The 27302-nt window shown below is 32.8% G+C and overlaps 1 protein-coding gene and 1 long non-coding RNA gene across 2 annotated transcripts in view; one reads left to right on the top strand and one right to left on the bottom strand.

Annotated features, from left to right (window-relative positions):
- The window catches only part of DACH1 (dachshund family transcription factor 1), a 423769-nt gene that overhangs the window by 28531 nt on the left and 367936 nt on the right, over positions 1–27302 (bottom strand). The window contains exons 7-10 of the mRNA XM_072782825.1: positions 20115–20266; positions 11275–11422; positions 8039–8182; positions 7419–7487 (exon numbers count right to left, since the gene is read on the bottom strand). Coding sequence (XP_072638926.1) covers positions 7419–7487; positions 8039–8182; positions 11275–11422; positions 20115–20266 — 513 coding nt within the window. The remainder of the gene's footprint in view (positions 1–7418; positions 7488–8038; positions 8183–11274; positions 11423–20114; positions 20267–27302) is intronic.
- On the top strand, positions 15553–20247 carry LOC140608031 (uncharacterized). The gene is made up of 2 exons (XR_012009979.1): positions 15553–15693; positions 20098–20247. It is a non-coding gene; the product is annotated as an uncharacterized lncRNA (long non-coding RNA).

The raw sequence follows: 27302 nt of genomic DNA, 5'->3' as shown, positions 1-27302 counted from the left end.
ATATGCAGTACAAGCAGTTCAGAAACCAGTTTTGATCAACCTTCTCTTTTTTTTTCCTTTTTTCAGAAAAAAATTCTTTCTTTTCATGAAACTCTTCCTTTCCCTCTATTAAGCTAAAAACATCTTCAAATAGAAAAGTTAGGTTCTATAACAAAACCGTTCTTACAAAAACAAAAAAACAAAAAAAACAAAACAAAAAAAAAAACCGTTCTTATATTTTTCTACACTTTACTATGGGACTAAATCCACATTATACTATAAAAGACCAATTTTCTGAAAAAAAAATATATATCAGTAATAATAACTTCAGTGTTTATCAGTTGCTAAGCACTGTAAATATGTTAACTCATAATAATAAAATGTAATATTAATAGCTAAAACTTAACTGTATGCATATTATTGTCTAGTACATGCTGAGTGCCTTACATGGATTGTTTTATTTAATCCTTCTAACAACCCTCTGATGTTAAGCAATTACTAAAGGAAAAACAAAATAGTGGAGCAGAGATTTGAATCTAGGCCTGACTCCTTGCTTTCTTAATTGCTAGTTCTGTAGCTAAAAGAACCTCCACTTTTATAAAGAGCCTAAAGAACCTCCACTTTTATATTAAACATAGTTTTTTTTTAAGTATTAAAGATAGAAATGAAGAGACTCTCCAAATGTCTTATATTAAGTGACAATTGGATTTGTGTTTGATTTCAAATTTATACTAAGCTCATTGTTTGCTAGGGATGCAGATAAATCTTTTATTTAAATATGATTAATTTCTTAGTACCTTTAATTGCCACTTTGTTTTCTTCATTTGGAGGGAGTTTTCCCCAGTGTGACTAAAAGTGTCTATAAGGGGCACCTAGATGGCTCAGTTGGTGAGTGTCTGCCTTTGGCTCAGGTCATGATCCCAGGTTTCTGGGATCAAGTCCCACATCGGGCTCCCCACAGGGAGCCTGCTTCTCCCTATGCCTATGTCTCTGCTTCTCTCTCTGTGTCTCATGAATAAACAAATAAAAACCTTTTAAATAAATAAACAAACAAAAAAGTGTCTATAAACATGGTATAGGCTTAATGATGGATTTAAGAAGTAAAAACTGGAAAGGAAACCTTTTTTTTCCCAATGGTATATCATTTTCTAGTACCTGTCAGTAAACTGTTTTGAACTTATTAAGTCATTAACAGACAATGTGTTAACTATTCCAACGGATAACAGGGATCCAAGTAGTTATTGCAGAAGAGACAAGAATTAAGTCTAGATAGCAAGGCATCGAAAATAGAACAAGGACTTTAGGGTCATAAATATGAATTCAAATGTCTGTAACCCCTCTAACTCATAGTGCAAATGTGAGAATATTAATTAGTCACTCTGAACTTTAGTTATCTCACCTTTAAATTAGAATATATAGGAAGGGCTCAAAAATAGCAGTTTCCAATCCACCTCACTATTTTAATAAGCAAATAGTTCCTCTTACTATATAATATATCTAAGTTTAAATGAAAGAAAGTGTATTACTAGGAAATTCAACGAGTGCTAAAACATTTGATTCAATAAAAAAATTTGATAAAATATATAAACTACACTCATAAGAATGATACGCTTATGATGCTTTGGAACTATAAGTTACTAAACAATAATAATCACATATTTTAAAAGAGCAAAAAAAAAAGCACATTTTACCAATCCTAATTTTAAAATAATCAGGAAGAAAATAAGGGAATGTGAAAAGCTACTGAACTGTTATATTCCAGATTCTGATTAACTCATGATATAACCTTTAACAAGTCACGCATCCTCCCTAAGTCTCACTTTCCTTGTTTGCAAAATGAAGAGATTTAATTGATTTTTAAAGTCCTATCCTAGTGCTAAGGCAATAACATCATAAAGGTGTGCTTGGCATATCATCAGTTTTTAATAAATATTTGTTGAAGAAATAAATAATTTTTAAATTCAGCATGTATCTTAAAATATCTAGGAAGCAGAAAGGAGACGTCTTTTTTTTTTTAAGATTTTATTTATTTATTCATGAGAGACACAGAGAGAGAGGCAGAGACATAGGCAGAGGGAGAAGCAGCCTCCTCACAGGGAGCCTGATGTGGGACTCGATCCCTGGACTGGTATCACACCCTAAGCCAAAGGCAGACACTACTGCTAAGCCACCCAGGCATCCCAGTAGACATTTTTTAATTGGAAAAAAAAAAAAGATTGTTAATGTGAAGGCAAGTCTTTTATGTCCTTTTATTGGAAGAATATTTGGTTTTCTATGATCTGAGATCAGTCAAAAAAGAATAAAAAGCCAAACAGTTTTGATTATGGCCATTGGAAATAAATAAAAGAGATGTACTTTCAAGTGAAGTTAAGATTTTGCAAGCATAACTTGCAGATATTCTAAGATGTCAAAGAACTATGGTCCATATTTCCATTGATTTTACCAATTTTTTTTTTTTTACTTAAAAAAAGATAGGCTTTTTCTTAAAAAGAAGAAGCCAAAGCTACTATTTTGAATGTGAACTTTCCAGACTCTTCGGATAAAAGACATAGATAAAACAGCACTGATCTATGATTCTCCTATGTTATAGTTTCCTTCTATATATTGATAACCTAACTAATTTATAGAGAAGATTTAATCATGTGAATAAGAAATCAGAAAAGAAGCATAAGGTTAATGTACATTAAACAAAAGATGAAAGTATTATTTAAGAAATATGACAATAGCATTTTAAATTAAATATAAATTTAAAATGGAAAAAAGTGAGTGTAAGTGAATATTCACAGAATCCAAATTTTACATCGAATGTGCAAACAAAAATGTAATATTATGCACATATACAAGAAGTATAAACACATATTGATAATTCAGCTATCAGATATGAGAATTAATTCTGCCAGAATTTGTAATTCTGACTTTCTGAGGTACAATTATATTATCCTCACTTCCTCACAGCAATCTCTCCAACCAAAGTCTGAGAAATGTCAGAACAATGAGGAACCTGGGCATTCACAAAATCAAACAGGTCCTAAGTCATTGATGATTGATACATTCTTTCATGATATATCAAATATTCAGTACTAAAAATGTGGCACAAACATTTGACACATTTTTATATATGTGTCAGACATACAGGTGCTAGGAACACAGTAGTGACCAAAATAGACATGGTTCACAGTCAGCTCAGCAACCTTCCAGAGAGAGGAAGAAGACATTGAGCAAAGAACTATAAGTGCACAGGAGATTACTGTGGAGAAGTAAAAGACATGGTAAAAACCTTGAAGAGGTAGAAATAGACCCAGGGGTCAGAGAGATGCTGCAGGGGCAAGGGGTGGAGGCTGAGAAGCATTCCTGGAAGCAGTAGCTTCTAAAATGAGATTTCAAGGATGGGCAAGTAAAGGCAAGGAGGGAGGAAATATGTCCTTGATAGGTAGAGAAAGATCTGGGGCTTTCAGAGAATCAAAAAAAGGATTTTGAGATGAGGAGAAAGAGTTGTAATTGGATGTGGAGGGTGGGGGAAGGAAATGTGTGCTCTTCTCTTCCTCAGTATAAATTAAGGAAGATGTTGGATTGGGCAGGTAAGGGTTCCATAGGGAAGGAGCACTGGATGAGGACAGGTTTGCAGCGGGTGCCTGGTCCTTTTGGTTTTGTGCACTGGACCCTGAGCCTTCTGTGAGATAGCCAAATACAAGCAGGCTATAACCTGGACCTCTTAGGTAATATCTGAGTGGCCTGGAGATATATATATATATATTCTTTTTCAAAACATATATGTTAAAGAAACCATTTAATTATCAAAACATACATGTTAAAGAAACCATTTAAGTGTTTGCCATTGCCCAATGAGAGAGATTAAAAAGAGATTAGAATGCAGCTGAAGAAAGCCATCATATTGTAGATTTGGTGCATATAGTGTGGGGATGTGCATTTGTGTAAGTGGGGGCAGAAAAAGTTTTGGGGGACATTTATTAACTAGTCCAAAAAAGTGTTCAATGAGTATTTATATGAACTCAGTCTACTCTGCATATTTAAAAGATCTTACAAAAAGCTTTAAAGTAAGATAAAATTTTCTAACACAAATCATGCCATATAAATCTGTAAAACTCAAGGCATGAATGTTAATCACCATATGATTCAGCTCCTGAAACAAGTTTTTTTTTTTTAATGTTCATTCTCTATCCATAATATCACCACCAAACTCATGAATTTTGTTAGTTACTGGAAATATCAATAATGAAGAATTTATCCCTGTGTAGTATGAACTGATTTACTTATCACAAGTAAGTAAATTATTTAGAGTCTCTTTGCTCAGGAATATTTTCTAAACTGCTGTCTGGTTTCCTCCTCCCTTCTATAGTTTTACATAAATGGTGGTACTAAATGCCAATAAGGCAATATTTAGTCTAACTAACCTAGGGATGCTTATTTGTGGGTAATTACCCAGCACTTGGGCAGTATATAAGTGCCCAACTGCTAGGTGACTAACTCTTGGGCCAAGTATGGCATTTATTTATTGCCAGAATGTTAAAAATAAATAAATACATGACAAGCATAGAGAAATGTGGGTTTCCTTTGTCTTTCCTAATTAAGTCGGGTTTATTTTGGAACAGAGAATAATTTTACTTATGGCTGGACGGGGAGTAGGAAAGAATACAAAGAGTATCATAACACCTGGGCTTGAGGACACCAAGACAGATGAAGCAAAAGGAGTAAGAGGCCATGTTCCTGTCATTCTTATATTGTGAAGCAGTAGGTGCTAAGTGCTCCCCAAATGCATGGCAGGGACCATTTCACAAGTCAGCAATGAGTTCTGGTACTTCCTTCTTTGCTTTTCCCATCTTTGTGCTTCGACTCAGAATTTAACTAGTTTTTTATTTTTGATTTCTCCTGCTCACAGTTAATTTTGTCCTGTTGATTTCCAAATGTATTCATTTAGCCTAAGATTTGGGGGGAAAGAAAGGTTCATAGAACTAAATGAGCTTACTTAGTGGAGTCTGAGGAGCAAAAGATGATCTCTTGGAACTGCCTGGTATTTTAAGAGTCTTGGGTGGTTCAATTGCCAGGGAAATACCTTTTTATCAATTAAAACATAAAAATATTCACACACTATGTTTTTTTTATTACATTTGAGAAAAAAATCCATATTGTCTAATTAAAACCATGACTAATAGGTGTTTTGTTGAAAACTCATTGTGCACTTTGAACAATATAACAAAACATTAAATACAAGTATAATCATACAAAAAATAGAGTATTACTTACTGTTCATGTTAGAATTAAGGAAGACATATTTTTAATTGACCAGATGAACGAATGAAGGGAACAATTAAGATTTTATATTACAATGAAAGTAAAGCATTTAATAACTCCATAATCATTTATATTTGGCTTTAAATCACTATGTATAATTGTTCTTTAAATGTTTTATTGCCTTAATTATAAAGTTGTTTGGGTGAGTTTTCTTTGTTACCCAACTGAGAACATTCTGGATAGCAAAAGGAAGGCAATTTATGATTTAAAATTTTACTTAAGTAAGCAAATCACAATAGAAAATGAGAACTGTCAATACTTCAACCATATATAGCAAGATTTTATGCATATTGAAGTGTATATTTGAATATATGTCAATTTTGCAAATTCAAATTAAAATAACGATAGCCTTACTGATGACCAAAATATTACCTATAGCAAATTCCTGGAATAAACATGATATTCACTATACAAAATGTTTAATCTTTGCCTAATCACTTCCTAACACTGACAACAAATATTCCATTAGTATACAGTAATATATTGCCTATAATTTTTCTTGGATTGAGTTTGAGGAACCTTATGGATTCTGTAGATACCAGATAATTTATATATCATATTCATCTGAAGACTCAGGTGTTTTCTTACATCCATTTGGCCACTAGCTAAGTTAATGCATGAGTGGTCCCTGCACATACAAATCAGGGCTGATATTTATATTGACCTTATTGAAGTTATCACCCCTGATAAAAAGAACTGGCTTTGCTATTACTAATTTGTTGACATGTGTATGGAATTTTAAAAAGAGACACAACAGGGATGCCTGGGTGGCTCAGTGGTTAAGTGCATCTGCCTTTGGTTCAGGGCATGATCCTGGAGTACCGGGTTTGAGTTCCACATCAGGTTCCCCACATGGAGCCTGCTTCTCCCTCTGCCTATGTCTCTGCCTCTCTCTTTCTATGTCTCTCATGAATAAATAAAATCTTTTTTAAAAAGAGACACAATAGAAATCTTATGATTTTAATAAGATTATACATGTACATCCACACATACTTTTCCTGATATCCATAATGCTCTAAAAAGAAGAAGCCTTTTCTACATCTACAATTACACTAATCTTGTATATACAAGGAGATATCTCATAATAACATATGGTTCAAGCCTCAGGATTTAAAAAATAATTATCATGTTTTTAGGTAAAATAAATATAGGCAAAAACATTCTTCAGGAATGTTTCTGCAAGTTTCCAATTTTTACTCATTGCATATCTGATACTTTCCAAAAGTATGTTTCCTTTACACTAAACCAAAGATGACACTTTTGGAGCTGATTAAGTAGCACAATTAATGTCAAACAATATCCCCAAAATGATTGAGCTTAAAATGCAAAATAAAAGCAATTGAGAGGATTATAGCAGTTAATCATTTTAGGCTTCCCTTTGAAGAACCATCTTCATTTAAAATAGAAAACAAATGCTCTTTTTACTGTTTAGTATTCATGTTGTTAGACTGAGTTTATTGCCTAGAATAGATGTTAGACTATAAATGTTACCTTCAGATTTTGTTCTTTCCTAATAGTATGGTCTAGGCAATATACATATTTAGCTCTTCTGAGTGTTTAATACAACTCCCTTTAGTATTCTATATATGATTTTGCTCAGCAGATTTGTGTTATTAAAATGTATATAATGGCATACAGAACATTCAGAAAATCCACAGAGGACTAAACAATCTTATTTATTGTTAACATTGAACCAGTCTATTTTGCATGTACCTTGCAGTATCTGTCACAAAAATGAGAAGGAGAAATTTTCGAATTTAAGAACTACCGATTTGATTAACCCATGCTTTTATTCAGACGGTGGAGAACTTATAAACCCTTCCTGCGTGAGATTGGGCTTCAAGCATTCAATAAAGCACATTTACTGTGTCCAAGATTAAATCATACATTGTTTAAAATTAATTATTCCTTTTTAATTGCATTGTATAAACAGAAATGACCTGTTAATTTAAAGAAAATCTATCAGCACAAAATGAATTCACTCATATAAACAAGCAAGATGACTTGACCTTGTTTGAACTTGTTTTGATGTGGCCCAGATGGTAGGCTACATGCTTGAATAGCAGGCTAAAGCTGAGGAAAAACTCATATAGCAAGATCTAGATTTATAGCCTTTTGCAAATTCCTACCTTGTATTGTCCTTTCAGCATCTGTTCTGCTGCCACTGCGGTCAGCTTCTATCTCTGGGGTCAGAGAGTCTAAAAGCACAGAAAGGTAAGAGGGACACATATTTCATTTGATGCTTTTGTCCTTTAAAAAAAAGAGCAACCTGTTACTTTGGAGCTGAATTAAAATTACATAAATCTTTGTCATCTTTTAAAGGTTGAACAAAGACCAGAACCATAAGAATCATCAAAATATTTGAATAGATAAATAAGTAACGCCAAATTGTTCCTAACACGGGATGGAGCTGGGAAGTTCTCAGATTAATATTTTATCCTCTTTCAGTACAGACAGACCCAGTTATGCAGGAAAGCCGTGTCAGGTCCCAGATACTGGAGTGAAGTACAACAGGCCAGGTGAAAGCACCTGGGAAGTCAAGCAATTCCCCAACATGCGGGATCACTTCCCACCAGGCTTACAGTTTAAAGAATCACTAGGGATAAAGATGTATGTAAAACCACAAACACAATGTAATGAATCAACAGATATACGAATATATGTGAAACCACAAACACAGGTTTACATTGTCTTTTGAGTGCTAAAAAGTTAATGTCAGTGAGCCGTGCATGAAGATGCACCCTCTTACCATTTAAGACTCTGAGACTATCTGTCGAAGCTGCCTGTTTCAGCGTTTGTTCTGCTTGCTCACGCCGTTTTGTCTCAAATTCAAGTGCTTCCTGCAATTTTCTCTTTGCCTTCTTCTCCTTCTTTAGCCTCTTTTGAACTATGGCTAGAAAAGAGTGTTTGTATATTACATTTTAAAAAGTTTTTTGCAATGCCCTAACTTATCAATGATCTATGATTTTATATATATATTTATATAAAAAATATATATATAAACATATATTTTTTTTTCCTGCTGGACTGAGTCTACCTATGCAGAAGTTCCAAAAAAAAAAAAAAATCCCACCCTTATCTAAAATAAATCCCAGTGAAATATCCAAGGAGGCTAATTTTTATTTAGCCTTCAACCACTGTTATATTACAAAGATGCCTTTGATTGTCATATGTAGAGACAGATTTAAGGGGAAACTAATTTTAGTAAATATTTATATGCACTGATAAAGGAAGCCTGATTAAATGAATTTTGTGGGTTAGTCTCTGCCCTTGAATCAGAATAGTACATAATAGTTAGAATCATGCCAGCCTTTATAAGCATGCCTTCTATCTCTTTATGAAGCACCAATTTTGAATAGCAAATGGAGTATTTCCCCTGTAGTTGTTTTGCAAAACAGTTACATTGGTCCAGGTCTTAAGAATTTTTTTCTTGAAATTTTAAAAAAGGCAATAAATATTTTTGTATATGAGGAGCTAAATACTCTTAATTATCAACATAGAAGTAGTCTTTTGGGGGTGATGAAGCTATTGTAATTTGCTCAGAGATATCGATAATTTCTTCAAAGCAATTTTATATGCACTATAACATATTTCAAGAAAATCATGTTTTATTCTGCTTCAATCTGGTGGACTATAAAACCTCACTGATGATAATAATGTGCTACTGCTGACAATGATGTGGTATTTATATTTAAAAAGTAGCTTATGACACAAAAAGTTAATTATGATACATTTTCTCCTACTGGACAATTTAAATATTTGTATATAGTATGTAACCAATAACTAGTAACAAATGTTCACAAAATGTATGGTTGACCATACTTTCAGTATGATAATTATTTTAGTTTTTACAATTTATATAAGGTAAGCAGCCAGTCTATGGAGAGCATGCAAATGTTTCTTTTTGGAATTTTTTTCTTCTGGTTGATAAACACTGTAGATGTGAATGTGACTGTGACAGAATCGGTATGAGAAAATCCTTTTAGAATTAGTCATAGGGAATAGTCATTCAGAGTTTACTACTTGATTTCTTACTACAGATGAAAAAACAACAACATTTTTATTTAATACAGTATTTAGTCAAAATATAAATCAAAGTAATAAAGATTCAAGTAAGAATTTGTTTCAGTTTCTGACTTTCATATGCCCCATTTTTATAATTATTAATACCATTAAGGTGGCAGACCATTAACTTGTTGAGTTTATTGTTGCCGGTAACATATATTAGCAGAGGCTGTTTTTTATCAAAACATACATTGGTTACAGTCTTGTAACAAAACAAAACTGGTTTTGAATAAATGCTAATTTCCTTTACTTAATATGAAAATCGTATGCTTATCTCAACAACATCATTTGCCTACTCTATCCCTTTCCAAAGATGATTGGTTATAAGTCTCTTTGAAAAGAAACAGTAATTTCTGAATTCCTTATTTGAATTGTTGTACTTCCATGGCACTAAAACTCAATACCTAGTCCCTTGCCATTGACTGCTTACTGTTTCCTGCTCCGCAATTGAACCTGGTATTGCCATATTCTCTCTTCAGGGTAATACACTGCTTCAATGGATACATTTATAATAGATAATTATTGATAGCTATTACCTTTAATTTATTGTTCACAATTAATTAAATGGGAAATTCATGATGTGATCTGTGAAGTGTTTTGCCCTCTAGTGGTTAAAAAAAAAATTAATGTAAGTCCTCCAAAAGATTTGAACCAATAAAATTCTAAAGTTCTCTCAAGTAACCAAAAGATTACTTCAGGAATTCAAGGGTCTACTTTTATGTCTTGTCAAAAAACAAAAACAAAATTTCTCCAGGTGAGAACAAAATCAAGAATCAAGACATGGCTATCTCATTGAAGTGGTTCTATTTAACAAACTCTTGGACAAATCTTCATTATTCACACAAAATACATCCCATTATCAGTGTTTATCTTGTTTTGATTACTATACTGCCTTAATCTATGTGAAACCACATTATATGCCATATATTGGTGGTGATGGCTTTTCTAAATCAGCCTCATCCCAGGAACCCACTAGCTGTTGCCTCATAGTAACTAATGAAAAAACCTACTACTGGTTTGAAAAACAAAGCAGAAACAATGATTTTCAAATGACTGTATCAAACATATAAAAGAACACCTGGGATATTTATATTGGATACTTATTAAATGAGGGAGTAGGTGCTCCCCCCTGGAGTACTTACGAGAATCTTATTGTTGAGGCAAAGGGAAAGTTGGTTGTAAAGGAAATACTCTTAATCTCACACATAATATAAACTCACAAATATGAATGACCTTCAAAATTATCTATACATGCACTGTAAAATGTGTTAGAAGAAGCAATTCATAGATTAGTGATATCATTGTTTTTACCCAATAAAAATTCATATTGGCTTCTACACTAATGTGTATTTGACCTTGTTGGATGAAAATGAGGCATCCAGAAAGAAAATTATACAAACACTCAACTTTGGTCATTTGTTCAGATATTCATCAGTCTTCAATTTCAGTTGATAAATATCTTACTATATCTGCTTCGCTTGAATAATCAGTATTTTCTATTTTAGCTTTATGACTTTAACTTTTAAGTTTTTCAAAGGGCAATTGTGAATGAATATAAGATTTTTCTTCATGGCTGTCATCAGAGCTCATTCTTATCTTACAATTATTTGTTAAGCTCTATGAGCAATAAAAACTATGTGATTAATTATATAATAGACATATTTCAATTCCCTGAGGTATGAACAGAAGAGAAATCATTTATACTCTGGAAATGAAAAAACACAATGAGCCTAGGATTCAAATCCTGCTGTGAACCTCAGCTATAAGTAAATTAACAAAAAAGCTGTATTCTCATAGTAAATCACCAAACATAGTAAATTAACAAAAAAGCTGTATTCTCATAGTAAATCACCAAACATAGTATTGTTCTGTTAAATAGATTATATAAAATATTACACTTATTTGGAACTTTAGAAATACCTCTATTCTTTTGTTCCATAGCCAACTGCTTCTCAAGCGTTTCCCTTAGTTCTCTTTCCCTTAAAAAATCCATCTTCAGTTCTGTTTTTTCCAGTTGGACTTGTTTTTCTTGAGCTCTGGCATTATCTATGGCAACTTTCAAGAGCCCCTGCACAAAGAAGGCATTCAGAATTGTAATATTTTGGTGTAGAGCATATTTCATTCATTACTTAAAAGCATTAAAAAAAAACAACTAATCAAATTCTTTCATTCTTTTATATTCACCCTATATTCACTAGGACAAGTACTTCAACCAAAGCACAAAATTTCTAAATCTAACTAAACTATATTAGGAAGACAAATGTTTTTGCCATGCAGGTTCAATTGCTTCTAATTAGAAATATCTAGATCTAAAGCTAAATGAGGGCAGCACATAAGCCTGCTAAAAAATAAGAACTGAGAAGAAAATATTAAAGCTCTTTTTTTTTTTTTTTTTTTTAGGGAATATTAAAGCTCTTACACAAGTGATGATGTGGCATGATTTACATAATCCCAAATGACCCTGGTAGTACCCACTTGTCTCTTAGAGCTCTACCTCCACCATTCCCTACTGAGATTATACTGGACAAATGCTCATCTTTCCATTTCTCAAGAAAACTGGTTTCTGCACCAGTGATTTCACTCTTTCGTTCTCCTGAATGCCTTCCCTTCCAATTTTTGTGTGGCTCATGCCCTCACTTCATTTCACCTTTGTTCAGTCACCATCCAAGAAAGTTCTTTTCTTACCACCATATCTGGAATAGCCCTCTAGTTATTCCCTCCTATCATTTATCACTGTGTAATATTGTCATTCATGTATATGTTTACTACTTTATGTCAGGTCTTCTGCACTAAAACGTAAACTCTCTGAGGCAGGGACATTTTCTCTCATTTGGTAGTATGTCTCCCAGAGTCCAGAGAGTGCCTACCATATAGTAGATTCTAAACATTTTATGAATAGAAATTATAATACTGGTATATTTTTCTTGAGATATATATATATATATGATCCCAAACCTAGTGTTTTAATAGTGCATTATTTTTAAAAAGTCATTTAAAATGGTTAAAACAAATTGAGAATAACTTTTAGGGGACTATTTGACAGTATAACTTAAGAGTATATAGTAAATGTAAAGTTTATACAGTAGGTGATGGAATCTCTTCTATAAGAGATACACATGTAAGTTGATTTACTCTTTGTTAATTAAAAACTTGAGTAATATTCTGAGATTCTTGAAAATGAGATTATGAGAATATGTAAAACATATAAAGTATTCTGCACATGTTCTCTCCCAAAATCCTTCAGAAAGTTATTAGTAAATATTAGAGCTAACATTTCTTTCCTTATCAACTCCCAGTAAGTAGTGGGAGAGGCACAGGAAGAGGGAGAGAGAGAATCTTAAGCAGAGTCTGCTGAGTGTAGATCTGATGCAGAGCTCCATCTCATCACCCTGAGGTAATGATCTGAGCTGAAATCAAGAGTCTGACGCTTAACGGACTGAACCACCCAGGTACCCCATACAGACTAAAATTTATAAATGAAGTGAAGTTGATGGCATTTGTAGATATATTCTAGGATATGACACTTCCTACAGGAGACAACATATGCATTCTGAATTGGGAATTTCAACTCTGGCTTGACTTGTTAGCCCAAGAGAGGTGTACCCTTAGATCAGCTCACCAATGTAGCACTATCATAAGACATCTTATTCTCTTCTCAAGTACATATAAATTATTTCATGTTTTTATACCTGGCCCTGAATTTCATGGCATAATTCTTGTGATAGGAGACAAGCTGGAGGGTTTCTACATGGCTGTTTGCCCCTCCCTACTCTTCTATTTTTAACAATAAAACATAGCAGCTAAGGAAACTGCCATCTTAACACAATTCAGCAACATTCCTGTGTATGTTTCTTCTTCATCAGGAACAAACAATTAGTAACAAATGAAAGAGATCATTACATCAAGTGCCCTTTTAGATCACCCCAATTAAAACTTTAGTTTAGCTGTATTTTAATTCTAAGATACCAAATTCTAATTTTCTGCTCTGATTGCTCTTGTTGACTTATCTTTGAAAGATGTACTCTCTGTGCAATGTCTAGAGATTATTTAGCAAGATGCCAATGTTGGCACCACTTAATGTGTTGATTGGTTGTATTATCAGTAGCTGTTTAAAATAAATTACTATTAAACTATTATTGTCCTTGGCTGACAAAACACAATATTTTGGTGTTCCTTAAATATGAAACAATCATTATGAATAAACATGTTGAATAATGTTAAAATGCAACTCTAATTTGTGTAATTTTACATTAATATTTGTTGTAATGTATGAAGTTGCTAAAAGCATTTATGTTTACTGTTTTCTTTTGTTACAGTTGCTGCTAATGTCCCTAATGGTAATACATTACCTATTCCTGCTGATTATATCTGAAAAATACTAGCTTTAAGATCCAATACCCTCCAGGGACTACTTATAAGCTATATAAAATTAAGTTTCATTTTTAGACTTTAAATCAGTGCATATCAGTAGGAGTCCAGTGTGAACAAAAATCTGCACTAGAGCCAAACTGATACATATGCAAAAATATGTTATTGCCCGTGACAGCTCTGCGGCAAAAATACAGAAAACCGATTAAATTTCAGTGCAGCAGGGGGCTGGGAAAAGCAATAGCAAGTAGTGTTCACAACATCTACAAATCATTAGGACACCATTTTAACCATCAGTGATAATAGTACTTTCAGATTTGTGTAACTTCTGTAAATTTTCCAGGTAGATCATATGCAAAGGTCACACTAAATGCTGAGTCTCACGTGGACATGCAGTATTGAGCCAATTCTGTGATGACAATTCCGTGATGATGAATTACAGCAAAAGACACAAGGTTTAAAACATGAATTTTTCTCCAGGGGGAGGTCGGTTATGATGTTCGACAATGACAATTCTAAAGAAATGCTTTTAGGCTTACTCTGTGGCATAGCAATTATAAGAGACAATGGTTGTTTGGCCTCAAATTTCTTTCCCGTAAGTGAAGCATAATTGTCATATACACAAATGTTTTTGTTTTCTAAAACGATCTACCTTGTAAATTAAATTATTCTAATCATTTTTCAGGAACAAGTCTATATGCATTTCTTTTCAGAAGGGCACTGTAATTGATCTAGCAAGTTTTCGACTATTTCTATATCCTAGAAAGTAAAATAACTGCTTGTATAAGATAATTTAAAGTAACACTGATATGAAGGAAACATTTCTTAATATCCTAGTTGGATCCCAAAGGAAAAGCTTACTTAGCCATGTTTATTTTTTATACAAAGGTGTTTCAGAATCAGATGATAACTAAAGTTTTTTGAGTGTCACAGGTATTAATGTGACAAATTATGCTCAATAATGCAGTGCTTCTTATGATAGTAAATATCCTAGTAGAAGGGGATTTTAGTGATTGCCCACTCTAATTAAAACCGCTTAAAGTTGAAACAAACCAAGGCCCATAAAGATCAGATGACTTGTCCAAAATCCCAAACTAGTGAATTGACTAAGCTTAGTTCAAAATTCCCAAGCTTATTTATTATTTTCTTTTAATGTTTCTTTCCAGGATGAGAAGGAATAGTGTCCCTGGAAACCTGGAACTTTTGTAGATAAATATAGAATAGAACAGTATCAACTAATGCATATTCACATAAGCTCTTATAACAAAAGATTAATGTTATGGCTATTGTTCTCCAAAATCGATCAATAATGGATACTCCCTCAAAAGCATTTCCAGATGTAAAACCCATCTTGTGATTCATATGATCATGTTGGAGATATGGCAACATGGACTCAGTAATCATCCTGCCTATGTTTAAATCCAGACTCCACCACCATTATATGACCTTGATCAAAAGACTTGTCTGCCTTCATTTACTCATCTGTATAATGAGGATGATAATGAAATCCACTGTGTAGGATTATAAAGACGATTCAATGTAATATCATATAGAATTAGCATAGAGATGGACTGAATATATTGTGATTTACAGTAAGAAATGTATTTGGTCTTCATCCCAAAGATCCTACAACGGGTGTAATTTCCTAAGTAACAAGAGTGAAAAAGTTTAAATGGGTGGCCTTTGTTATTCATAATAAGCCCCTCCCAACTACACCTGAGTTTATTTTAATAAGGTGGCTTTTGGAAAGCCCTACGGATAGAAGCTGGTTGTCAGGGAAACTAATTCTGTGATTAGAGAATTGGAATTTTCAGTCCCATCCCCCCTGACCTCTGGGAGGACAGAGGGCCTAGAGGTTGAATTAATCACCAACTGTGGGTGATTTAATCAATTATACCTAAATAATGAAACCTCTATGAAAACTCAAAAGGACAGAGTTCAAAGAGCTTCTGGGTTGGTCAACACGTGGAGGTACTGGGGAGGTGGCATGCTCAGAGAAAGCACAAGAGCTCCACACCCCTTCCCATATACCTTGCCCTATGCATCTCTTCCATCTGACTGTTCCTGAGTTATATCCCTTGACAATTAACTAGTAACCTAAATATTTTCCTGAGTTCTGAGAGCTGCTCTAGTAAATGAACTGTACCTGAGAAGGGGGTGATGGGAACCTCCAATCTATAGCTGGTTGGTCAGTAGCACAGGTTACAACCTGGACTTGCAACTGGCATCTGACATTTGGGTAGGGGGCAATCTTGTGGGACTGAACTCTTAACCTTTGGGACCTGAGGCTATCTCCAGGTAGACAGCGTCAGAACGGGGGTTCAATGGTAGGGAATCCAGCCAGTGTTGCAGAATTGACTGGTGTGGAAAAAACTACCAGATATTTGGTGGGCAGAAGCATCAGAAGTGAAGTGATGTCACAAGTGTAGTGTATTGAAATCAGAAGACACACACAGGAGTATTTTTCCTATATAATGACACATTATGATTGTTCAATAAATATTCATTTTAACTAGTATCATTATTATCACTGTTGTTGTATACAATATAAATTAGTAAGTATGGTATATAGTCCAGATTTTTAAGAGATTAATGAAATTCTCTTCATCATAGTAAACTGTGTTCAGAATATTGGATATATTTCACTGTTTTGTTTTTTTTTAATGAGGTCTTTTAACAAATTGGTAATGAGAAAAAAAAGACAGACTATGTAGGTATGATGAAACATAAAAAGATATAATTAACACCAATATATCTGATCCTAGTCTACTCATATTTTGAAGCCAATGTCCTTTTTTGGTGTTTATCTTTTTGAAAGTTTCCTAATTATTTTGTCTAACTCTGTTATAATTAAAATGATGTATTAAAAATGCAAATAGAAAACTATTAACTTCTTTTACATGTATAAAAATATAACATTATTGGCCATGACATGGAAAGGTAAAGACTGGAAGATGTATAATCAGAATGTTTTTTATCTTAATATTAAGTCAGATTCTCTTCATTTTCTTTTATCAAACAGAAATTAGAGAATATTTAAGTACCATTATTGGATTATTTTTATTTATTAGACCATAGTTATTCAATCTGCAACATGCCATTCACTATGGTTTTAACAATCCTTTTTAGGTCTTTCTTGTTTATTTAATTTCTCCATATAGACAAATCATAGTGAACCAAAATCCTATCAAATATCCCAAATGGCATATATCTTCAATGTTAACCTCATCTCTAAGTTTTATATTCCCTACCTTATTTTACCTTTATTTTTGTATTTATTTATCTATTCTTATTTCAGTAAGTCATTTTAAATAATTCTTATTAATAAGATAAACAATGTAAATTATTTGTTCCTAATCTATGTACAAATAGATTGTAGCTAGGATTTACAGCATGAAAGCTCAGATTGTGAATAGAGAGTAAAATTCTCCTTTAAGTGTGTTTGTTAATTGGGTAGCCAGTGTTTGAAGGTGTCACATTCAGTAAATTGACACTAAAATTCTAGTTTCCTCACCTAAAATCTCACGGGGAGTTCTCCATGGACATGTTTGAATATGGAAGGCATACTAAAATATTGCCCACACTGAGAAAAACAAAACTCTGCATACAATAAAATTTTAAAAATTCTAAAAAGGAAAACCTGGAATGAATCCATATCACTTACTAAAGTGACATTACCATACTGTACATATATATATTTATTATGTATAGTATATAGCATATTTAAAAATACCAGTATATAGTATTTTTTCCATAAGTCCTCTAAAAGCACAAAGGAAAAAAACATTTATCAAAATTCAACTTTGATATCTCATGGCAGGGACATCTGTATTAACCATTACAAATTTTAAAATTCAGATTTATCAAATTACAGAGTATCATAAAATTAAATTATCATTTAATATTAGAACAATAAACACATTGTTTTGTAGGGCTTTTGGTCATTTATTGTAAGAAAAAAGAGACTTACATACATTAAATTTAAATACTATCCAATGTCTTAGGTTTAATTAAAATAGTAAATATATATAATAAAGCTTTAAATTTATATATGGTATTGTATGATTTGAAACATGTAAACATTTTAACAATGTTTTGCATTGCCATCCTGATAAAATAGCTCCAAAAGAAATATGAAGCTTTAAACTTACCGCACAAAAAGTATGTTGCCATTTTGAAATAGAAAGCAGAGAACCCCATTATATATAATTGAAATTGCAGAGGAAATTGAGGTAGGCAGAATGTAATTACCCAAATTAGAATTTGGACAGCAAACACATTTATACTGTATGCGCAATAAGCCAGGGTCATGACTACTTAAACATTCTATATCATTCCTAGGATATTACTATAACTCAATAAATGTGGCAATAATAAAAGAACTAACATTAATAACCTTTTGAAAAATGATGTGAAACCACTACTAAACATAAATCCAGTATATATGTATGTGTATGTATGTGTATATATATATGTATTTATGCATGTGTTGTGTATGTATGTGTATTATTATGCATGGAACGCAGTAAAATTTTTAATCTTTATTTTACTTTGAATGCACTGAAGTGGACAAGCACAATTTATTTTTAACAAAGTATTCTTATTGTAGGTGTTTTAACTTTGATGGACTCAGGTCTCTATGATTTAGGACTAGCAATAAACAACTTAGCTTGCCCTGACTATTGTCCCATTATCAACTCTTGCTAAAATATGTTAATAAGGCTCGTTGGAAGGTCAGAAAGGAGAGTATATATCAAATCTAGAGATATCTTCAATAAAATATTTGTCTAAAATCTGAACATTTTGAAATTGGGGTTTTCTTTTCTTTCTTCTTTTTTAAAGAAATAATTACAGTTTGAGGTGGTTGCAGATACATTTCTAGTCTGGGTATTACTGGTGTGTATATGTAGAGGGTGATAGATGAATACTCCCAAACTGACAGTACTTGACTTAAAGATGTGGTATTCACACACAATGCAAGAGTCCCTGTGTAAACCCATTCTTCAGATGAGCAAGCTGGTTTATACTGATAAAACCCAGAAATGTTTTCTTCACTGAAACTGAAATCAAATGACCACTTTCCTGCTTAAAGACTTTCTCGTTAATGAAGATACATAAAACTGGATGGAGAATTTTAAGTAAACTCTTAGTTTTTTCTTTGCTTCATATGGAGTTGTAAACATAACAAAAATAATTGTTTCCTCCTTTTGGAGTGTAAATTCAGAGATGTTGAGGGATACTTTTGGAAATCATTTAATTTTACAAAAGAGAAATTCGTTAAGAACTCTACCTCATAAAAAACAATAATATGGGTCAAATTTAGAAAAAAAAGTCTATGTTTATTTTAAAATATAATCAATTATTTGGCCTTGATTAAGTTTAGGCTAGATTGATGATTTATTTCAATTACTGAGATATAAAACCTTAAAGTTGAACACAGTTCTGGAGACTCTAATTACATTAGTATTAAAAATGCCACATTAATAGATGAGAAGATATGTTACATTAAAGGCCTTCTGTTATGTCCTTGGAGAGGTAAATAAAATTAATTACATTTCTACTGGGAGAAAGTTTAATATGGTAGGAAATGTGTACAGAAAAATATCACTAAGAATCAAGTGCTAAAGAAAAAATTAAAAAAAAATTAACAGCACAGTATCTGCAAGCACATTCTTACTATTAGCTACTCCAAATAAGGAGAAGTAGATGGCCAAAATCTCCATCTGGGATCCACATGATGGCTTCATGTGTGGGCAAGAAAATTATGCTTTCTTGTATCCCAAACACTCGTATTATTTTGGCTCCATGCTCTATGTTATTGTTAACTGTAAGTATTTTTGATTCATAATGTACTGTACGTAAAATATACATCCTGAGGACTACATAGGAAATCCGTAGAAAGTTTTGTATAGCTTTTTGAAGTCTATTCTTTGAAGAAACCCTATTAACTGAAACAAACTTATTTATGAAAGAAGGGATTTTTTGGATTCTTTTATATTAGACATATTCTAAGTGACTAAACATATCATTTCCTCACTAGAAGGCCAGCAGTTTAAAAATAACTAAATATTTATTAGAACTGGTGTGCTGTCATTTTGTAAATCAGACAAATTTAAACAGATTCCACCCATCAGTTGACAATAAGGAGAACATTTAGGCAGAATGATTTTTCAAATGCCCAGGTCATTTTCATCAAAGCTGAATATACATATTTGAATATGTCTAAACCAATTTGATAGTAGCAAGCTTAAAATCTTAAATTGCTGTGAAAAACTCCAATGCCATTCTTTGGTCAATCCCATGAAAGGATTAAGTTGGAATAGTATGAATTTTGGAAAAATCTACAGCTGGGTCTTCCATATTTCTTTCTTCCAGATTACAAAAAGGCCTACCTGTATATTAGTCAGAAGGGTCTCTATGGAAGACAATCCATCAGGAAACAGAAAAGGAGGTGGAAAACCTGGAGGCAGTGGTTGTCCATGCCCAGTTAGAGAAAGTTTGTCGAGGCTGTCTCTTGCGGTTGGTGTGGAAAGCGGGGTCTCATCTGTATGTGATTGAAACAAAAATATAGAACAAGTTACGCTTGTCTGTTTTTATTAGACCTCAGTAATGGCTTCCCTAGTGGTTTCCAGAACATTTATTGCAAATTGGTTCCTGCTATCAGGAGAAAATGCTTTCTGCTGAATTTTCTTTAATGAAAAAGCTGTGGAGATACAACAAGATAACATTAATGAGTAACTTTATAAGCCTTTTAAATGCAGTCTCTAATGAGACTGAGTTTACAGTGCCATAGAATCTTTTTAAAACAAATATTATCTCACATATAGTTGTGATAATATACTCAGGCTGACTTTATGGGCACCTTCCCAATTATCTCATTTTAGTTTGTTCTGTTTGGATTGACAATAGAATATTTCTAGTGCTTCATATAAAAGAAATGCTTTGTATATTAGTATGTTTGTTTTTCAATTAACCCTTCCTTTATATCAATGATTTGTTCGAACATTCTTAAGGAATCTCTAAAAGACTGTACAACTGAAATTTGTCATTTTACAACTAAAAAGAAAAGAAAATCTGGATCAAATATATTATTCTTGAAGTATAGCTGAATTATTTAATATCATTAAAACTAAAGATCTAATTATTTTGACCCTGAATACCTTTTGCCTTCATATCAAAAAACTAGCCCTTTATACATGAACAAGGAGTTTAAAGAAAAGGTAATAAAATACAACTTCCATAACAATATTTAGAAAATCAAATATATAACCCTCTAAATCAAATTAGTCTTTACTTTATTGAATATTCTTCAATATTTTAAGCAACCTAGAGTAATGTCCTGATATGGATTCTTTTTACTTTCACAGTGAAATCTTTTCACTCAGTTCTTTATTATTTAAACATTTTTACAGTTTCATTTAAGATAGATATAAGTTATGGCTTATTTTAGTTTATTATATCACAGAGAAAATTTTATTCATGGCAGGATTCTCAATTTTATAAATATTTTCATATTTCACCCCAGGAAAATTAATCAGAGCAATGTATTTGCACAGTCCTGATAGTATCTCACAATTTTGCAAGTGGCTAAAAACTTCAGCACATTTGCCTTATGCTTATAATTTGATTCCACTGTCTCGATCATTCCTTTATTTTTCATTACAACACCTAACCGCACAACACATTTTCCAATTACCTCTCTTTGGGGCAGAAATATCATGGAAGTAGCCACACTTCTCTATCTCTAACTAATGTCAGAACAAGTTAAATTCACATCCCTTACCTTTCCACATTTCTAGTTAACAAACCAAAAAGGGAGGAGAGTATGGGACACAGGCCTTCTATTAACTGCCTCTCTTTTCAGGCTCACACACGCACTCCTCTGCAGTTTCTCCTTCCATTCCCTTTCCTGTTCACCTACTGACAGTCGATCTGAGGCAGCAGGCACTAGAAGAAATGGAGTGAGCAGCTAAAGGAAGACTCACTGTGTCGTTATTTTTTTTATCACTCTTGTCACCAGGGTTAAAGAAAGACCGCAGTGCAGGGGTAGTGCTACTGCATGGCTAATGTGATCAAGATGATCTTGGACACCCTTTACCTAGCTGTCATAAATTACTCCTCCAGACCAAGGCTGCTAGTGTTTTCTCGTAATAGCTCCAAAAAGGCGCTTGTTAAACATCTATGTGCATGTGAAATTGTTTAAGAATGGAGAGCAATATTTTTAGATCAGCATCACCTTAGCTGTCACATGCTAAAGAAAATGTGGCTTAATAGATCATGGGGATAATAATTGCTTGTCTCTTGAAGAAAGGCACAGAACCAGATGACCACCTGAGTTTGCTTTCAGCTTTAGAGACCAATTCCGCAATTCTTTAAAGATTATCCAAGAAAAAAGCACCACATGAATGTGTATACACACACTCATACACACACGCACATTTGTTTGTAAGCTCCATCATCCTTATGACCTTTTTTTTTTTTTTTTTCCTTATGACCTTTTAACTTCAGTACATTCATGCTTGACTATGTTTGGCTGTTGTGTGAATTAATTCATAAAATCACTCATGATATGTACATTTACATAGCCAATATTTCCTTTACATAAATAACGTGCTAGATGCTGAGGACAGAACAGTGAAAAACACAATTTGCAAGCTTCAAGTAGCTTATCCGGACTGGAGTGTGTGATCTCAATTGTTAACTAGTCAATTGCAATAGTTACTAAAACATTTTGTCTTCCATCATCATTCCATTAGCTACTCCATTCTTCCCAATATAGGATTAAGATTGTTCTATGTATACGTGTGAGTGTGTGTGCATGTATGTGTGTAATATTTTTTTTTAATGCAGTAGCTTCAATGGAATGCTCATCTTGGTCCTCATGGTTTCAATTATCACTTGGTGTAGAGTTCCATGATTGAATCCATTCATTTACATTTTACATAGTAGAAATACTGCATAGGGCCACTTTAACTCAATATGTAGCTAAGAAACGATCAAATTTGGGGGCACAATGATGACTAAAAGAATGAAAAAAAGGGTGATTCTTAAGATCAATATGCATTTTTGAAAAGAAGACAAACCAATCAAAGATCAAACATACAAAACAAAAATGTTCCTTTGGGCTTCAACACCCTCCTAAAAAGTTGTCATCTTGTGGCAATTAACATCATAGAAAGTCTCATTTAGTCTTCCTACAAAGATAGTAAAATTGGGAATACAGTTCTTCCTTTTGAAATAAAAGTGACCTTTGATATCCAAAATGTTCTACAAAGATTAAAGCAAATGTTTGAGAGGCCAGACAACATGGCAAAGAGTTTTGACATTATATAATCTCCACTGACTTCAAACAGTGAACGATGATGAAGCTCAAATTCACAAAACACCTTATTCCAATTTGATATATCTGTACAAGTTTTTTTTTTAAGTTTTATCTTTAAAAGAAAGCTTGTCAGATGCCATGTTCTCTGGATTATAACAGCATTTGACAATGTAATCTGTTTTTTGTTCTTGAATGTTTTGCTTTCAAATAATTTTAAACTTATGGAAAAGTTGCAAGAATTGTACAAAGAATTCCTATAGACTCATGTAGTGGGTGTCTGGTAGCCCCCTAAAATATGTGTCCATGCCTAATCCCTGGAGCCTAGTTATGTTAGCTTGCACAGAAACAGGGTTTTTATAGATGTGATTAAGTTAAACATCTTGAGATGAGAGCATCATCCTGGCTTAGGAAGGGTGCTAAATCCAATGATAAGTGTCCTTATTAGAAAAAGAGTCCTTATTGAGAGAGTGAACAGATCTACAGTGAAGAGGAAGACGCAGAGTGGAACAGGAGACAGAGATCAGAATTTCCCAGACAAAGCCAATGCATGATGCTGACGGCCACCAAAAGCTACCAAGGTAAAGAATGGATTATCCTTTATACCTTTTGGAGGGAGCTTATCCGTTGCTAATACCTTGATTTTAGACCTCTGACTTCCAGAACTCCCATGAGAAAATTAATTTTTGTTTTAAGCCATCAAGAATTTGTGGCATTTTGTGAAATCACCCCTAGAAAACTAGTTCAACTCCTTACTCCAATTCACCAATCGTTTGCATTTTGCCATGTTTGCTTTTAAATTTTCTCTTTCCCCCCTCTTGTTCTCTGTGTGTGTGCATATGTTTGAACTATCTTCCCTTTTAAAACTTCACTGCATATTTCATACATATAAGAACATATTCTTATATGATCACAGTAAGGATAAAATCAGCAAGAATAACATACACATAATACCATTGTTTAATCAAAAGCTCGTATTCCAATTTCATTACCTGTGAGATATTTTACTGTAAAGAGCTAAATAATGAGTCCATCTTTTAATTTACTTGACAAGCAGTTGGGGAGTATTTTCTCTGGGCTTGTAGTATGTGGTAGCCTCTAAGATGGCCTCTGATGATTCCTCCTTCCTATTATTCATTGCCTATCTAGAATCTTCCCCTGGTCTGTGTCTGTTAGTCTGAGTCAGATGTAACAGAGAAAAACAAATATGATGGGATGTCACTTTCAAGATTCAGTTATAAAAAGTTTATAATTTCCATTTGTCTCTCTCTCTCTCTCTTTTTCTTGCCCTGGGGAAAACCAGCTGTCACGTCATGAGACACCCCTTTGGAGGTACACATGATAAGGCAGAGGGGCCTGCCAAAAACCACCTAAATTGGCTTGAAAGCCAATTCCCCCTGCCCACTTGAACCTTTTGATAAGGCTACAGCCCCAGCTGGTGGCAGAACTGGAACCTCAAGAGAGACTTTCAAGGTGACTCCCCAGATCCTGCACCCAGATTCTAACCCACAGAAACTGAGATTTTAAATGTTTGATGGTTTAGGTCACTAATGGTCGGTATAATCTGTTACATGGCTGTAGATAATGAAAACAGGGCATGACACTTTGTATACTTTGGGATATATAAAGAAAATCACCTAGTATTCAATGAGTGTCAGCTACTTTGGATATATAACAACTTCTTCAGGCCTCAATTTCCTTAAATTAAAAAAAAGTTAGCAGGTTGAATGAGACAAACTCTAGTGTCAGCCAAATCTAAAATTTCACAGTCTCTACTATTTCCTATAAAAATTCTTAAAAAATAGTTGAGTGGATATTTTACCTATAATGACTAGAGATTTCACCTGTATTGATTGAAAAAGAACTGAATCACATAAACACAAAATTTCAGAGCAAGCTCTTGATTATTTAGGTTTACAAATTCCATTTTACAAGGATTCTTAAATTTTCTTGCTTCATTTTATCAAATTAGAAAATGTTCAACCATTTATAAGACAGGCACTCCTCACACCCAGGATGGCAAATCAGATGCAGAGAAGGGTGTGTCCTCCTAAAACTAAGGAAGCACTTTTGAGAGCTGCATTAACTAGGGTACATTTTTTTTAAGTACGCCATACCCATAGGGGACTAGTAGTTATGCCAGTTCTCAAAGGAGTTCTTGTTATTTTTAAATTCCTGAGTGATTTTTAACTTTCTTGTATTTTAATTCAGTTATAAGGAACCACAATGGCTTTCTAAAAGAAAATAGAACCACACACATTAACATCTCACTAATGATTTCATCTGTTGACCAGAAAAAAATACCAATGACCATTTTTATAATTATATAAGAAATGTAATGACAACTATAACAACATAAAATCAATTAACATCAATTAGAATATGATGGACAAGATAAAGATGGAAGATAAGAAAATGTGTTTAAAAATCCAAAATCAATAAAGTACGAAAAAATGATATTTCATTCTTCTCATCATTTCATCTTATGATTCTCCTCATAGTTTAAGTCACATATCAATAAATGACTATCAGTAAGATTGATGCCTCTGTAAGACAGCTTTTTTTTCCATCCAATCTTATCACACATAACAATTTAGCAGGATATCCTAAGGAACAATGTTGTTTAAAAAAATAATGGGCCTCTACTTTTAAAATGTTTTCTTTCCTGTTAATAAAATCTAACTCAGTTGTTATTTTCATAACTAATCCCTTTGGGTTTGAATTATATATTCTCTTTCAAGTTCTTGTGTGTGTGTGTGTGTGTGTGTGTGTCGTTTTGTGTCTGATGTCTTTTATTACATCATAAATTCCAAGTAGAAAAATGTTCACTTTTAGAAAACCATACGTTCCAAGGGAATTCACATTTATTCATCTTGATGTAAAGTAGATAAAACATTATTAAAATAAAAAAGTCTCCATATTTAATGTTTACAAGTGATCTGGGATTTTGCATTTATACTGGAAAAGTGAAAAAAATGTGGACAAAAATTCTAGAGAATATGGTAATCTCTGTGAATAGTTTTTTATAAAAAATATGAATTTTTCTTTGCCATTTAGATAAATTTCCATCACAATTATAAAGAAAATTAAATTTATTGGTGTTTTTGTAAACTATCAGCCACATTATTCAATTGGAGTACAGCCATGAATAATCTATAAATATTAAGGATTGGTGTTTAAAAAAGATTTTGAAACATATATCTAAACATAAAACAGTCATTTAAGTTGAGCTCAATAATATCCTCAATTCTAGTTCATTCCTACTGTAGGACTCTGGGTTTAATTTGGCAACAGAAACTAATAATAAAGTTGAATAATGTGATTATTACATTCTGATGTAATCTTAAATTAGAAATGGTCATGTAAATCTTTTTTCTATTTTTGTCTTCTCATGAAATAATGAATTCCAAAATATCACATTAAAATTTATTTGTATGACTTTCATGTATCTATTTTAATTCTTACAAAATATCCAAGGGTATGATAGAATAAGGCTAATTTCCTGTATTTAATTTTAAACCCACTTTTCAAATTCTGGATACAGCTATGGTAAAGTGAATAGCAAATGAGGCTAGATTCAGAAAGTGTGAGTTCAAGTCCTGGCTCTACCAAGTATTAGCAAATAGTAGAGCAAAAAAATCCATTTCTTATATTCTACAAACCTCATTTGATTTACTTACCAAAAGGATGATTACAAACTCAGAGGATTATAGCTTAAATCCAATTAAATTATGTATATGAAAGTGCTTTGTAAAATATAAAATGCTAATAAACTATCAGTAATTAACAAATAACTAAATGTATTACACATTTCCTTTTGTAAACTTGGCTTCAACGTGCCACAGAGGGAATCCTGGTTATACCATAAGCTTGAGACTTCTCTATTCTTTCTCTCTAATGAGGCTTGTGATGATGAAGTATCATGCTGATAATAAAATTATTACTATATATTATTATAGTTGCCTTATACAAACTAACCCTGAATTAGTTCAGCGAACAGTTAAAATTAACTAGGATAGAAATAACTTGAGAAAGGGCAAAAGGATATGAACTAGTTTATCAACTTCTCTTCAGGCAGCAGGACCTAAAGGAAATGGATAAGGTGACTTACACAGAAAGAAAACAGTACAGATTTTGGAGAAATAAACTGTCAGAAGCATAAAAACACTTAAGAGTCCTCGATACACTTGAAGAATATCTGGATTTTTAGTTTGAATGAATGAAGGAAAGGAAAGGAGATCATTGTAAGTGCATATCTGGC

Source organism: Canis lupus, chromosome 17 (assembly GCF_048164855.1).
Source record: "Canis lupus baileyi chromosome 17, mCanLup2.hap1, whole genome shotgun sequence".
Lineage (NCBI taxonomy): Eukaryota > Metazoa > Chordata > Mammalia > Carnivora > Canidae > Canis > Canis lupus.
Note: the sequence above shows the minus strand (reverse complement) of the source record. Positions and strands in the feature narration are given on the sequence as shown.